Consider the following 16,496-nt stretch of genomic DNA (forward strand, 5'->3'; position numbering starts at 1 on the left):
ACTTGACAAGCAGAGAACGAGAAAGCTATAGACAAGAAAATGATACACCAAGTAAACCTGTTAACAGAATACATCCTATAGAATTATGAAAGGGAACTTGATTTTAACTTAGTAAAAAAAAAAAAACAAAACTTTTTTTTTTTTAAAGTAAGCTCTATATTCAACATGAGGCTTGAACTCATGACGCTAAGGTTAGGTGTTGCATGTTCTGTTGTTTGAGCCAGCCAGGCACCCCAAGTAAATTCTTTTTTTAATTGAAGTCTGGTTGACACACAGTGTTACATTAGTATCAAGGTGTGCAACATAATGACTCTGCACGTCTATGCTGTGCTCACTGCAAGCTAGCTCCCGTCTGTTTCCTCCAGCACTATTGGAGCAACTGACCGGATTCCCTGTGCTGTGCCTTTTATCCCTATGCCTCTGAAAGGGCTCTATGGAACACATTTTCTTAAGCGCAAACTAACTGCTCTCCAACCAAGGATTAGTTGGCATAATGTTTACTTTTTATTTATTTTTAAACAGGTTTTGTTTTAGAGAGAGAGAGAGAGCGGGGGGGGGGGGGGGATAGAGGTAGAGAATCTCAAGCGGACTCCACGCTGAGCTCAGAGCCCCATGTGGGGTTGATTTCTTAACCCTGGCGTCATGACCTGAGCTGAACCCAAGAGTCAGATGCTTCACTGACTGAGCCACCCAGGCGCCCCAGGAATAACGTTTAAACTGATGCCTTGCCTGAGTTTCTTCATCTAGTCCCTACCCCGCCCCCCCCACCCCGTTTTCATCTTTCGTGGGTTTCATGTTCTTTCTTGCCTCTTTGGAGCCGTCACTTAGGTTAAATTCTGCTGGGCACTAGGATTCTTGCATTTAGATTAATCAGTGATGGAACTGGGGACACGGAGCTCTCTGATGCAGCACTTGACACATAGAAGCCTTTTTGTAAATAGCAATTGAATAGACCCTGAGCCAGTATCCTGATATAACTTGATTCCTCATTCCGTGCCCTGTTCTGTGTCCCTGTGCTTTTAAGACTGAGGTATTTTAACTGAGACTTATGATAGAATACCAGGGAGACATAAAGTCACAAGAATAAATGTGTCTTCCCAGAGGACCAATTTTTCCGGAGAATTTGGGGGAGGGGAACATTTTTGTGTATAATCAAAGCAGATCTGTTTTGCATTAGAGTGCAAGCACTCTTATGAATTTTCAGGTAAACTATGAGGCTTTAAAGTAATTCATCTTTGCTCTGGGTTGCATTGGGCCATGGCCTGAGCCTCTTGGGGAAAGAAGTGGGTTCCCTCTCTTTGACGATTAGACATGCTCTGGAAATATTTGAGAGGTACTTCAGACTGTCTTTGTACGTAATGGGCTTCTCTGTGCTAGCTCTGGAAATAAGCATGCTTGTCATGAAGGAGTTTGTGGTCTTCCTGCGCGGAGTAGATGTTTCATGTTTCTGCGCTTGACTGGATTCTCTTCTGTACCTTTATCTGTGTGACGATGTGTTGATTTGCCAAGGAAAGTTAGGTTATTGAAGGCCCTACCATAAATGTGTTTGTTTATAAAATACTTGGAAGAAGATTTGCCTTATAAATTTTAGCCGTCTGTGAAGTGAGACAAAAGCAGCAGAAACTCTTACTTCCTTGTTATGTGTGCTCCCTGGGGTACCAGGATGTGGAGGGCAGTCGAGGAGCGCTGGGGGGTGGATGGTGAGGCGGAGCTGCCCAGTGGGAAAGGCAGAGTGGGGAGTGTGAGCAGGCTTTGCCAGCCCAATGCATTCTTCTTCCCTGTAGGGAGGCAGCCACACCTCGAAGATAATTTCCCACAAGATAACCCAGAAGACAATTTCCCGCAAGATAATGCAGAGGACCTTAAAGTACAGATTCTCAAAGAGCCCAGCCAGTTGGATCAACCTGTGACTGGTGACAAGGGTGGCCCAGACGTGTCACAGGAGCCAAATACTGAGAAAGACATAGACCCAGGTAAACTTTGCAGATTTTTCTCTATGAAGTAGAGGTATGTCATAAAGGAGAGCTTCTATGCTCTTTTTTATTTGTTCTTTCTCCCCCCCTTTTATATTTATTTATTTAAGTAATCTCTGCACCCAGTGTGTGGCTCAAACTCATGACCCCAAGATCAGGAGTCAAATGTTCTACCAACTGAGCCCGCCAGGCACCCGTGGACATTTGTTCTTAAAGGTAGGAAATCAGAAGGGAGAATAAAAGAGGCTCAATGAGTGAGTTTAAGAAATAAGAAACCCCAGAAGGGAAAGAAAAGCAGGAGTCAAGGCGAGTGGAGATCAGCAGTACGAAAAAGACCAGAAACTGTAACCAAAAACCAGTGTTTGGCTGTCATTACTTATGTGAATAATTTTAATCTAAAATATTATTCTAAGAAGCCTTATGTTCTAACACAGTAGAATATAAACAGTTTTCAGCCAGACCAGAGGCATCAGAAACTCTGGGGGAGGAGACCAGCAAGCTGTGTTTCACAGGCCCTCCAGGAAATTCTGATCCCTTGAAAGTTTGAGAACCGCTATGCTGAAACTCACAAATTCCGTGTTTTCTCCCCACTCCTTAGTCCCCTGCACCCCGCCCTGCCCCCGGTAGACTACGCTGTGGCTTAGCTCTTTTGTTCATTTGCTGCCTAGACTGGGCAAAAACCTTTTTAAAAACCGCGGAGGGGACATTTACGCCTGGTAGCTCTCCATAGGGAACAGTGCAGGACTTGGCAGTGTGTGGTGGTCCCGAGTGGCCGGTCCATACGGCCGCATCACAGAGCACAGCAGTCAGTTGAGAGCAGCTCATTTCCCTTGAATTGAGGAAAATGTTTAAAACAATAATCCAGCCCCAGTAATGGTATCACTAGGTTCCAATGAAGAAGAGCTGGTCGTGCTGTTTTGCGTGTCCGCTGTTGTGGCGTGATTTCATTACCGTGTTTGTGTTCTTAGAGGTTGTGGTCTCTAACTGTGGCTGTAGCATTTCCCTGTGATACCGTGAGACCTGGTAGCCCTGGCTGGACCCTCCCCCTCTCTTCAGAGTACCAGAGAAGCCAGCGTGGGGAGGAATTCTGCAAATTCGAGAAGAAATGACGTATCAGACGTCTCCCGTGTTCCAGGGGAACATTCATGCGTCATTCTCTCTGGTTCTAAACTTTCAGTCAGAAGCGTTCTCCTTACTGAAAATGAGTCATATACCATCAAGTCTTGTTATTCTCTTGCTCAAAAACTGTGAGGGCTAGGAAAAGTTCTGCTTGCAGAATTAAAAACAGATTTTTTGCCTTGTCCTTTAAGGTCTGTCACAAAATAACATCGACTGCCTTTATAGGCTCATCTTCGCAAATATCCCTTCTTGCGTCTCTGACGTGGAGATGCTCGCCTGACACAGAACATTTCAGAGGTCAGGTTCCCAGATCAGTAGTGAGTGGAATCTCCTGGTTGGAGGAGACGCAGGAGGCCCCTGCCCCACCCATCACTAATTGCTGCTTGAACTTCTAGTGGTTTCCTAAGATGTGTCCCAGACTCAAGTAATTCAAACTGAAATCCCTCCCCATCACCTCTGCGGGTGAAACCCTTTCACGCAATGCTGGAATCCTACCTCTTAGGCGGATCCCCCCGATGCTGTCAGCAGTTCCCGTTAGGGTCTCTGGGCATTTGCCATATTCTCTTTTGTGGAACTGTCATTCGTCCGTTCGGTCAGCGGCCACCGAGTGCCTGCCAGGTGCCAGACGCCGGGCTGAGCATCGGACTCTCCGAGCTGCAGGTCTGCACGCTGGCGCTCACTCCTGGTTTGCCTGACGTCTCTGACACAGTGCTTCACCAGCACTGAATGTTTGTTAAAGGCAACTGTGTCTGTGTGGGAAAAATATAATATTCCGCCTTTCTCAGTGTGTAGATTTTGTTGGAGGTGAGCTCATTTCATAGCGGAAGGGTATGATGGCTCTAATGGGCATTCTGAATTTTGTTCTCTTTATAATTTTTATTTTATTTGAGAGCGAGAGAGTACGAGCAGGGGGGAGGAGCAGAGGGAGAGGGAGAAGCAGACTCCTCGCTGAGCAGGGAACTGGATGCGGGGCTCAGTCTCAGGACCCTGGGATCATAACCTGAGCTGAAGGCAGACTCTTTAATCAACTGAGCCACCCAGGCGCCCCTTCTTTTTATAATTCTTTAAGGAAAAAATTATATAAGTTATATAAGTCTTTCTATAAGACATATAAAAGCTATATATATTTTTTTTAAGTAAATATTTTATTATTTTAAGTAATCTCTATCCCCAGCATGGGCTTCGAACTCATGACTCTGAGATCAAGAGTCACATGCTCTACCTACTGAGCCAGCGAGGTGCCATTAAACCATGTAAGTCTTTAAGAGAAGCCACTGACTAATATTCAGTGGGCACTCAATAGATATTTTATTTATTTATTTATTTATTTATTTATTTATTTTAAAGGTTTTATTTATTTATTTGACAGACAGAGATCACAAGTAGGCAGAGAGGCAGGCAGAGAGAGAGAGAAAGGGAGGCAGGCTCCCTGTGGAGCAGAGAGCCCAATGCGGGGCTCGATCCCAGGACCCTGAGATCATGACCTGAGCCGAAGGCAGCGGCTTAACCCACTGAGCCACCCAGGCGCCCCTCAATAGATATTTTAAATGGAGAGAAACAAGTCTTACTCTAAAGCCTTAAATAAAATATTAATTTTCACCCTCAATTTTAGGGATAATTACAACAGAAAGCAGTCCTGTTGATGCTGTTGATGCAAAAAAGCAACTAGAAACAAATGCTGAAGAGCCAGCAAGTGTCACACCTTTGGAAAATGCAATTCTTTTAATATATTCATTCATATTTTATTTAACTAAGACGGTAAGTCCGACATATATAGTTTCTTCAGATAGAATGTTGATTGATTACAGTTTTTGAGTTGATCTTGAGCATGAGGTAAAGAGCTTAAAATGTCTTTATGAAAATTTGTGCCGATCCTTTATGTTAGCCTCTGAAGCAAACCACAAGTGTATAATTTGCTGGGTTCTTAGTGCAGTTCCACCCTTGGAGAGGATCTGCGCTGTGTCCGTGCTGGCTGTAAAACATGGCTCTTCCCCTCCAGGACCTCTTAGTCTTCCAGGGAGATGAGGACTTCCACGGGAGGCATAGTGTGGGCAGAAAGTATTTACCTGGTGGTAGAGTGAGGTGTTGGATAAGTTGGTTCATCGTGGTGGGAGGCTGGGCGGAGAAGGTCTGAAGTTAGCTGAGACGTGTTTCAGCGGGAGTTGAAGGATGAATGGGAGTTTGATGTAGGCTGTTGCTAAATGGAAGGGGTGGGAAGAGGGAGATGGGGGTGGCATGCAGTCAGGACGAAGAAATAGCATGGAAGCTATTACAAAGAAAAGGCCTTTTGAGGAAGCAGCGGAAGCCTTGCTGGTGCAGCTAGAGCAGTCAAGGGGGGGTAGTCTTTGGAGGAAAGCCGGCCAACCGAAAGGGAAGTTGTGGATCATGACAGGTGGTGTTACATTGTTTGGGATGGGGATCCTTGGAAGGTTTTAAGCAGGAAATTGATGTGATTAGATTTGTTTCTTAGAAAGAGCCACTTATGACACAGTATCTCTTCAGATTTATCTTTCTTAAAGGAGTCATGATCCAGACGAGACATTTAATCTAGCTGGAAGTAGATCTGAGCTTTTTAGGACTTAGCTCCCTCTTGTGGTATTTGTTGAAATTGGACATTTTTCTTGGTAAATTGTGGGAATGAGCAAGCTTTCAGAAGTTGGAGGCCAGGTTGTCTTTGGACCTGTAGAGAAAGTATCCTCCCACAAAAATATTTTTCCATTAGGTTCTGTTATTTCAAGACTTGCGTAGGAAAGAGTTGTGTTTTTTTGTTTTGTTTTGTTTTGTTTTCCCTTTTTTCTTTTCTGTTCCATAAAAATGCACGAGTTTTGAGGCAGGATGATCTTGTTTCAAATCCCCGATGCATCCTCTAGAAGCTTGGGCAAATTACTAAACTGTGTGTAGCTGTCATACATCTTCCAAATGCAGATGATGCCTACTCCAGGTGTTGGAAGAACTAAATGACTCGATGATAAAGTGTCTAGTGCCATGCCTGGCATTTTGTAGGATCTCACCCGCTGTGCACTTCTCATTTGGGTGGTCAGAGGGCAGTGTCAAGACATTGAATACCTGGGGAATTCAGGTATTCAATGTCTTTCCCAGGGTGGGAAAGATTTTCCAGTTTTCTCTATGGCTGTGGTGGTTTGTGCAGTTAGAATAATGAAATTTTCAGTGATTAAGGCAATCTCCAAATTCAGATTTAATCATCAGGATGAATCCTTGTCACTTCAGAACTTTAACAGGCTCCAGATGTGGGAGAAATTCTTTACTTTCTTGGTGGCTATGCCCAGAGCCCTGTTCTAGGTCTGGGTTGGGGGACACAGAGTTTATATAGGACTGGGGGACACAGAGGTTATATAGGACAGGGTCTCCACTTGTGGGATGGTGGAAGAAGACACAGGAACGGTGAGGGGAAAGGGCAAATTGTTACAAAGCAACATTGACCTGAAAGGTGTTGTCAAGAAGGCATTTTGATGGCCCAGTATTGTGTGAGGAGTACAAGATTCCAAGAGGTACAAGGCATGATTCTGATTTTGAAAAGGTTTAAGAAAATGGCATTTCAGATATATATGAACATGGGGGAAAATGGAAAATATTTGAAATCGTTTCCGTGAAGTATCAAACAGTATAGATAATTATTTGGTAGGGCTGGGGAGGAATGGGGTGCTGGCTTGTTCTGGAAACTGAACCAGGAGGCAGATTCAGGGATCCCCAGGTAATGGAGTCTTAGATCAGGAAGGGACCCTTGAGGACAGCTTGGTTAGCTTCACAAATTGTAGTCATTTCCTCTCCTGCACCCTGGCAGGTAGTTACGGGATCTGGACGTCAGCAGTTCCTAGCAAGAGTGTCCTAACCTTACAAGGCCACTCACTGATGCTCTCTTGGCGTGTACATTCTCTTATTGACTCCCGATTTTCTTCCACGTGACTCTTCCTAGAATTGAATTCTTTTTCTACATAATAACCCTTTAAACATTTGAAGTTATTCTTTACTTTTTAAAAGTGTTTTGTTGTGGAAAATTTCAAACATACAAAAGTAGAGACAATTGTAAAATGAGCCCATGAGCCCATTACCCGGCTTAGCAGTAATTCCTTAGTATCACCCAAGGTTGGACACATTCGAAATCCCCTCCCCTGCTTTTTAAAAATTGCTCTTATTCAAATCAGGATCCTCTTGAGGTCCGGATGTTGTAGTAGGCTGCTATATATCTTAAAATCAACTTAAAATCAGATATAAATCATATACAGCAAAGAGTACCCATTTTAAGAATACAGCTCAGTGAGTTTTAACAAAGGTATTCACTCATGTAAAAACAGTCATAACCAAGACATGGAACATTCCTTCATTCACACGAGTTTCTCATGTACCTCCCCAGTTTATCTCCCTTACCGCCTGCTCCTGGCAACCCTTTTTTTCACTACAGATTAGGTTTTCCTGTTGTACAATTTTAATTATAAAATGGGAGTGATACCGAGGAGTAAAACTGCCCAGCCAAATGGTCAGTTTGCTTTATCTTAAAAGAAGCTGCCAGACAGGTCTCAGAAGTATCCCAATTTCTTCTTCCACTGGCAATTTATGACCCTTCAGTTCGTCCCATATTTGCTAACACTTGGTATTATCAGTCCTAAATTGTAGCCATTCCAGTAGGCAGCATATCTTTGTGGTTTTATTTGTATTTCTTCATGATTTATGATGCTGAGCAGTTTTTTGGGTGGCCATATATTTTGTGTGTTCATCCGTGAAATAGCTTTTCAAATCTTTTGCCGTTTTAAAATTTATTTATGTATTTATTTTCTTTTGCCCTTTTAAAAAAAAGTTATTTTATTTATTTAAGCAGTTTCTATACCCAGTGTGGGGCTTGAACTTATTACCCCAAGATCAAGAATTGTGTGCTTTTTTGACTGAGCCAGTCGGGTGCCCCTCTTCTGCCTTTTTTTTTTTTTTTTAAGCTTTTATTTATTTGAGAGAGAGAGTGAGCATGGGGGAGGCAGAGGGAGAGGGAGAAACAGACTCCCTGGTGAGTAGGCAGCGTGACTTGGGGCTTATCCCGGGACCTTAAGATCACAACTGAGCCAAAAGCAGACACTTAACCAACTAAGCCACCAGGCGCCCCTTGCCCTTTCTTAAACTGGGCTATTTTCCTTCTAAATACTAAGGTCTAAGAGTTCTTCTTATATTTTGGATACAACTCCTTTGTCAGATGTATATTACGAATAATTTCTTCTGGTTTATTTCCTGGCTATTCAGTTTTTTGACACTGTTTTTGAAGAGCAAATTTGTAATTCTTAAAAAAAAATTCCTTTTTAAGATTTTATTTATTTATTTGACAGACACAGATCACATGTAGGCAGAGAGACAGGCAGAGAGAGAGGGGGAAGCAGGCTCCATGCTGAGCAGAGAGCCCGATGCGGGGCTCAATCCCAGGACCCTGAGATCATGACCTGAGCCGAAGGCAGAGGCTTTAACCCACTGAGTCACCAGGCGACCCGCAAATTTGTAATTTTGATAGAATACCATTTTGTTAATTTTTACTTTTATGGTTAGTGCATTTTGTTTCCTGCCCAAGGAATCATAGGTCATTCCAAAGATGCAAATATTTTCTCATATTTTCTTCCAGAAGTTTTATAGTTAATACTTTTCATGCTTAGGTCTCCGCTCCATGTTGAGTTGATTTTTGTGAATGGTGTCACATTTCATTTTTTTTTCCCTCCTATGGATATCCAGTTGCTCCTGTAGCATTTCTTTTCCCTTGAGATTACCTTGGCACATTGAGTTGAAATCAGCTGACCATATTTGTGAATCCCTCTGGACTCAAATCTGTTTCATTGATTTATGTTTTTATTCTAAGATAACAACACACTTTTCTGGTTAGTATAGCTTTATAGTGGGTCTTAGAATCGGGTAGTCCTTTGGCAAAATTGTTTTGGCTATCTTGGTTTCTTTGCATTTCCGTAGAAATTTTGGAACCAACAGCAACTTTTATAAAAAAAACTTGGTGAGATTTTGTTACTGTGTTGAATCTATAGATGAGTTTAAGGAGAATTGGTGTCAACAAATATTAAGGCTTTCTAATCTAAGAACTAAGTTCATCTACACAGATCTAAAGAAGGTCTGTAAGAGACCTCCAGGACACTGCTAAGAAACTTCCTTAGTCTCTGTGTACTGATTTCATGCATATTGTTAACATATGCTTGTGTTTTTTGTGACTTTTCATGTTGTAAATGGTGTCGGTCTTACATCTCATTTATAGTTGTTTTGTGTTTATAGAAATACAGTTGGTGTTTGTATATTGACCTTGTATCTTAATACCTTATTAAATTTATTAGTTGTAGGATTTTTTTTGCACATTTCATAGGCTTCTCTGGGCAGATAGGTGGTCATGTCATCTGTGAATAAACACACCTTTTAAAAAAGTCAGGTTAATTGAACCATGATTACTTTTAGTAAAAGTCACTCTTACTATATCCGGTTTGATGAGTTTTCACATTATTTCTTTAGATTTTTTTGTATCCCTCTTCTCTTGCCTTTCCTTCTTGGACTCTAATTACATGTATGGTAAGACCACTGTAGTGTTCCATAGGTCACTGAGGCCTTGTTCTCTTGTTGATTTTCGGTCTCTTACGTCTTTGCTTCTGTGTAGATATATTCCCATTACTGTCTTCACATTCATTGACCTTTTGTGAAATTTTCATTTCTTTTTTTTTTTTTTTTGAAATTTTCATTTCTGATATTTTATTTTTCAGCTCTTAAAGGTGCACTTAATTCTATTTTGTATCTTCTACCTTTTGTCAATATGGTCATGGCTTTCTTTTAATTCTTAATATACTTCTAAATAATTCTTTAAAGTTCTTTTTAGCAAATTAGTTCTGTCATCTCTGTTGCAACTTCTTGGTCTGTTTTTAGAGATTGATTTATCTCCTCCTCATGGGACATATTTTCCTGTTTTTTTACACGTCTGGTGATTTGTTGTTGCTGGATGCTAGGCCCGGTGAATGTTACATTGTTGAGTAACTGCTTTTTAGTGGCTTCCTCTAAAAGTATCAGAGTTTGCTTTGCCTGGACTGTTGTTACTTGGGGACCAGCTTGATCCTTTCTAGTCTTGTTTTTAAGATTTGTTAGGGATGTGTACGCAGTAGTCTTTATTCGAGAGTTAGAATAGCCCTGCTCGTGAGGCGTGATTCTTCTGGAGTCTGCTGAATGCCTTGAACAGGGTCAGGTTGCTCTAACTGGCTGGAACACGATTCGCCTCCCAGGCCCGTGTTCTCTCTGGGAACTCTTCAGCTTCCAGCGTCCTGGCAGCCGTGCTTTTTGTCCAGCCTCAGATCTTCCGTTAAACATCTTACTTTATACAGGTGCTGCCTCAGATTTCAGCGAAGATCAAAGGAAACCCCCTTGCAGATTTCTAGAAGCCTTTTTCTGTAGTTCTCCTCTTTCCGGTGCTTTTCCTGGCCCGGTTCCCATACCTCAGTCTCCCTGAACTCTGTTCTCCGCCTCCTTGGCGAGACTGGGGGACTCACAGGGTTTCTCCCTCCCGGTACTGGGGCCTAGAAAGTACCTCCTCGTAGAAAGCTGGGGGATCTCCAGGCTCACCTCGTTTGTTTCTCTTCCCTCGGGGGTCACAGCTGCTTGCTGCCTGTTGTTCTCTACCTGATTTTCTGGTTATTTCGGGGGAGGGCACGAATATCATTTCCTCTGTAGATTTCTTCTTTTGTTTGTTTAGTGCTGTTGGAATATATTTACTGCGGAAATAGGCTCGTTTACCTTCTAGGGGTTATCATGGTCTGTATCTTGCTAACCGCAGCCTCCAATATGACTGAACATGTTTCCCTGGTTCTTTATATTTACTGGGAATCAGTAGTCAGATTCAGGCTCGGTATGATTGGCAAAGATACTTAGTAGGAGATGTATACTTTCAGCAGGAGCCGTCTAATGACTAGATGCTCCTCAATTTTTTTTTTTTTTAAGATTTTATATATTTAGAAAGAGAAAAAGAGAAAGAGCGTGCACAGAAGCAGGGGGAAGGGCAGAGGGAGAAGGAGAGAGAGAATCTTGGGCAGATTCTGCACTGAGGACAGAAAACAACGCAGAGACAACGCAGAGCTCCATCTCATGACCTTTAGATCACGACCTGAGCTGAAATCAAGAGTCAGATCACGACTGAGCCACCCCAGGCAGCCCTCTCCTTCCATTTTTGATGTCACTAGTCATTGGTGACATTGACTAAATCTGTCAATATATTATAGGTGGCAAAATGCTGATATGCTGATCATGTTGTTCCTGCTTCATTTAAAAGGTGGGATATTTCTCCAAAAAGAAGTTTATAATCAAGTATTCTTTACACTGAGATTTGGTTTGTATAGTTCAGGCAGTATAAATATTTGGTTCTATTTAAATGCTTCCCAGAATAATGAGTTGTCTTCGTGGCTTTATAAAAAGATGCCAAAATGATTTTTTTGGTGTGTTTCTTCTAACTCTTTCTGATCATTATGATGTCATGAATTTAAAAATATTTGGAGTGTTTTAATTAGCTGTAATTCTTATTCTTCTCAGTGTTCAATTTCTTTGAATTTGGAACCTTTTCACCTTGCTTCTGGGCCTTTCTGACACCACCCAGTGCTCACTGACCGCTTCCTTGCTTTCTAGTGTGGTAAGATAGTCTACGCTCATCTACATTTCTTGCCCAGGTCGTGAAAAAGTCCTTTCTCCAGGGAGGTCCTGATTCCTTTTGATGGGAAATGGTATTTAAAGACCACAGTCTCGGTACTTAGGTTGTTTATTGCTTTTGAGTCGGCCAACATTTCTAGACCTTTTCAGCAGACAAAGCTAGGACAGACATAGTTTTTGTGTGTGTGAACAGTCATCTTGGTGCCATATGGATACTCCTAAAAGAAATTCAGGATGCTCGAGGGACTTTACTTAACCTCATCTATCTTACACATGTACTTTCTTTCTCCAGTGTTGGAAATCTCAGGTTTCCATGATGTCAGCACATTTATTTTTTATTGTACAATATTCAAACAGTTTTAAAAATACCTATATCAACACCTTATGTTCAGTAACATATTTGTTACTGAAAATGTTTTCAGGATGTTTTGCAGTTATTTTTGTTTTTAAGGTATATCCCTCATAAATTTTTCATAAAATTTATGAAAACTGTAGATCACATATTCAGGAAGTTCAATGAAACCCAAACATACAAAGCATGAAGAAAACTACATTGAGGTAATCATAATCGAATTGCCCATAATATGTGATAAAGAGTAATGCTTAAAAAGAATTCCTTTCTGTTCTCCTGCCATCAGTTTGATTCACAGTTAGGTCAACTGTTTCATTTTTGCTTGCTCTTTTTAAGGGTTACTTTAAAATATTTTTTTGTTTTGCTTTGTCTTGTTTGATAAGTATCTAACATATTTACAAGCTCCAATGCCAATTTATAAAACAATTTGTAAAATTTCAGAGAAGTCTGGGCTTTGTCTCAGTTCCATTGAACCTGTTGTTACCTCCTCTGTGAGTAATTTTAAAAATTAATTTCATTATCTTATTTAAAAATAAGCAAATAATTTTTGCATTTAGCCAAGATTCTGGCTTTATCTACCTTCCTTACTGAAACAACTGAAAAGAAAAAAAAAAAAAAAACTGAGGCAAAATAAATGAAACTGCTTTCAAGACCCCGGACATCAGGTAACAAAGGAGAGTAATTTCTGAAAGAGTGAACCAGTGCTATGAGCCCTGCAGTTATGGCTGCATATGGCACTGAAGGAGTTCCCTGCTTGTAGCATAGACGTGAAGAACCCTGAATTGAGATGGAGCTGAGAGTCCAGGGAAAGCGAGGCAGCTAGAGTTCATAGGGCTGAGTACCAAGGGGAGAACACAGCAGGGAGAGCAAGCTGTGGGATCTGTGAAAGGTCCCCTTTGAGTATTCATCAGCAGGAGTTTGACAACATTATTCAATGTCAGAGAAACCGCCCAAGTGATTAGAGGGAGTAGTTCCTGACACAAGGCCAAGAATATACCTTATAATTCGAGGAAAATTGGATAAAGTACTCAGAAGGGTGTCACCTCAGACTAAATCTGCTCGTCTTGCCTAGGAAGCCTTAAAAGCAAGATGCAAAAGAATCAAAGTATCTGAGCAAACAGAACAATGTTCGAGAATGTTTGTTATACTAGTCAAGGTTCTCTAGAGAAACAAAACAAATATGGGACCCCCATACACAGATGGATAAGTAGAAGAGGTTTATTATAAGGAATTGACATACACACAATTGGAGGCTGAGAAATTCCGCAGTCTGCTTTCTGTAAGCTGGACACCCAGGAAGGCATTGGCGTAACTCAGGCTGAGTCCAAAGGGGAGCTGATGGTCTGAAGGCCTGAGAACCAGAAGTACCAAGGGTGGAAGAAAAATGATGTCCCAGCTCAAGGAATCAGGCAGGAAGGGGTGAATTCCTTTCGCAGTTTGTTCAGTAGATTGGATGTTGCCTACCCATAGCAGGAAGGGCAACCTCCTTTACAGAGGACATCAATTCAAGTGCTAATCTCACATGGAAACACTTTCACAGACACACTCAAAAATAAGGTTTAATTTGGTTACTCCATAACTAGAAGAGTTGACACAAAATTAACCATCACATTTGTTCATAATACATGACATCTAATCAGAGGTTTTCAGGCATGCAAAGAGGCAAAAAAATAGAAACATGAAGAGGAGAAAAATCAACCCATCAAAACCAACCAAGAACTATCAGAGATGTTAGAATTAGGCAAGGGTATTAAAATAGTTATTATTACTGTATTTTGGATGTTAGGAGTTAAGTGGAGACATGAAAGATTAAAAAAAAAAAAAAAGGACCCAAATCAGTCTTACAGGTTGAAAACTGCAGTGCCACCCTGGTTGGGATGAATGCTAGACTAGACATTGTAGATGAAAAGGTTAGTGAACTTGAAGGCATAACTATAGAAGCTATCCAAAATGAATTACATAGGGAAAAATGACTCAAGAAAAATGGTGAGGTCATCTGTGAACTGTGAGACACTTTCAAGCAGCCTAATAAATGTAACTGGAATCACTGGAGGACAGGATAGAAGAGGTGTTCAGAAAAATATTTAAAGACATAATGACTAAAAATATCTAAAATTTATGAAAACTGTAGATCACATATTCAGGAAGTTCAATGAAACCCAAACATACAAAGCATGAAGAAAACTACATTGAGGTAATCATAATCGAATTGCCCATAATATGTGATAAAGAGTAATCTTAAAAGCAGAGGGGGGAAAAAGGCATTTTACATAGAGAGGGATTAAGATAAGGTTAACATCAAGATTTCTTGTCAGAAGGCAAAGGAGAATACAGTAGAATAATATCTTGTAACATACTTGAACAATATTGTTGACTTATAATATCATAGCAAAATAATTTTGTAAAACAAATATTGAATGAAGATTTTTTTTTCCCAATGTACAAGAGCTGAATGAATTCACCAGCACATCTGTGCCATAAGAGATGTTAAAGGAAGACCTTTAGGCATAAAGAAAATGACAGATGAAAATAGTCAAGCCATAGAAAGGGGGTGAAGAATGCCAGGAATGGTAACTGTGTAAGTAGTTATATAAAACCATTATCTTACTATTTAAATGTCTTCAAAATTTAACTTTTTGTAGCATGGGTTTAAAAAATATGTAAAAGTAAAAATATGACAACAATAATACGAAGGTGAGGAGAGGAAGAAATGGTAATAACTCTTATAAAGTTCTTATGGCACATGAAGTAGTACAAGATCACAGGAAGGTAGACTGTGGTAAGTTAAAGATGTATGGTATAATCACTAAACTAAACAGTAAAATAACAAAATAATGCTAATAAGCCAACAGAGGAGACGAATTCGAATCATTAAGAGGACACGGTTGATCCAAACGAAGGCAGAATGAAGGTAACAAGGGAACAGAGAACAGATGAGATAAATAGAACAAAAGATGATGCCTTTAAACTTAACCGTATCAGTAATTACATTAAATAGAACTTGTTTAAATACCCCAATTAAAAGGCAGAGATTGTTGGATTGGGTAAAGAAGCAATACCCAAATAGATGCCTTTAAGAATCACACTTTAAATAAAAACACATAGGAAGGTTAAAACTAAAAAGATTGAAAAAGATATCCCACATTTAAAAAGAGCTGAAGTGGCTATATTAATACCAGATAAAGTAGATTCCAGAGGAAAGTATATTACCAGGGATAAAGAAGTTATTTTCTAGGATAAAGTAGTCAAGCAAACATAATTCTTTTTTTTTTTTTTAAGATTTTATTTATTTATTTGACAGAGAGAGAGCACAAGTAGACAGAGAGACAGGCAGAGAGAGAGAGGAAAGAAGGCTCTCCACTCAGCAGAGAGCCCGATGCGGGACTCGATCCCAGGACCCTGAGATCATGACCTGAGCCGAAGGCAGCGGCTTAACCCACTGAGCCACCCAGGCGCCCCAAGCAAACATAATTCTTTTTTTTTTTTTTTTTTTAAGCAAACATAATTCTTAATGTTTGTGCTTCAAATAATAGACCTTCAAAGTACACGAAACAAAAATTGATAAAACTAAATGAAAAAGAAAAAGACATAAGTATATAATTATGATTGGAGATTTCAATATCCTCTCAATAACTGATAGAATAAGGTTCTAGAAGATACGAATATGAATAAGGTTCTAGAAGATATGAACAACACTGTCAACCAACTTGACCTGACATTTATAGAATATATATGCTTTTTGAGTGCATGTGGAGCATCTACCAAGACAAGTCATATTCTGGACCATAAAGCAAGTGTTCAAAATACAGAGAGATTCAAGTCAGACAAAGTATATTCTCTGGCCATAGTAAAACTAAATTAGAAATCAGTAATAGAAAGATCTCTTGAAAGTCCCCAATTATTTGGAAACCAACTGACATACTTCTGAATAACTTATGGGTCAAAGATATCAAAAGGGAAATCAATATTTTGAGCTGAATGAAAATAGAAAACAGCATATCAAGTTTGTGTAGTAACAGTAAAGCACTACTTGGAAATTTTTAGCACTATGTATATTATAACAGACTAGTGACCTCCGTTTCTACTATTAGAGACTAGGATAAAGAGCAGATTGATCCCCTTGAAGCAGAAGAAAAGAAATAAAGAGCATAAATTAATAAAATAGAAAACAAAAGGAAAACCAATGGAAATAAAAGCTGGTTCTTTGAGATTAATAAAATTGATTAACCTCTAGCCAGAGTGATCAGGGAAATAAACGAGGAGACACATTACCAATGTCTGCGATCACATGGGGACATCACTATAGGTTCTACAGAAATTAAGACAATTAAAAGGGAATATTATGAAAATTTATGTCACTTAATTTGACAGTGTGGCTGAAATGAAGAAAT

General features: G+C 40.2%; 1 protein-coding gene across 15 annotated transcripts in view; it reads left to right on the forward strand.

Annotated features, from left to right (window-relative positions):
- The window catches only part of MIA3 (MIA SH3 domain ER export factor 3), an 83,231-nt gene that overhangs the window by 38,248 nt on the left and 28,487 nt on the right, over window positions 1–16,496 (forward strand). For 6 of the 15 annotated variants that reach the window (XM_082702273.1, XM_082702272.1, XM_082702271.1 and 3 more), the window contains 2 exons: window positions 1,785–1,973; window positions 4,705–4,850. The exons of 5 other annotated variants lie outside the window; for them this stretch is intronic. In XM_082702273.1, coding sequence (XP_082558399.1) covers window positions 1,785–1,973; window positions 4,705–4,850 — 335 coding nt within the window. The remainder of the gene's footprint in view (window positions 1–1,784; window positions 1,974–4,704; window positions 4,851–16,496) is intronic. 4 more of the 15 variants (XM_082702278.1, XM_082702277.1, XM_082702276.1 and 1 more) reach the window with 1 other exon arrangement.

Source organism: Mustela nivalis, assembly GCF_964662115.1.
Source record: "Mustela nivalis genome assembly, chromosome: 16".
Classification (NCBI taxonomy): Eukaryota; Metazoa; Chordata; class Mammalia; order Carnivora; family Mustelidae; genus Mustela; species Mustela nivalis.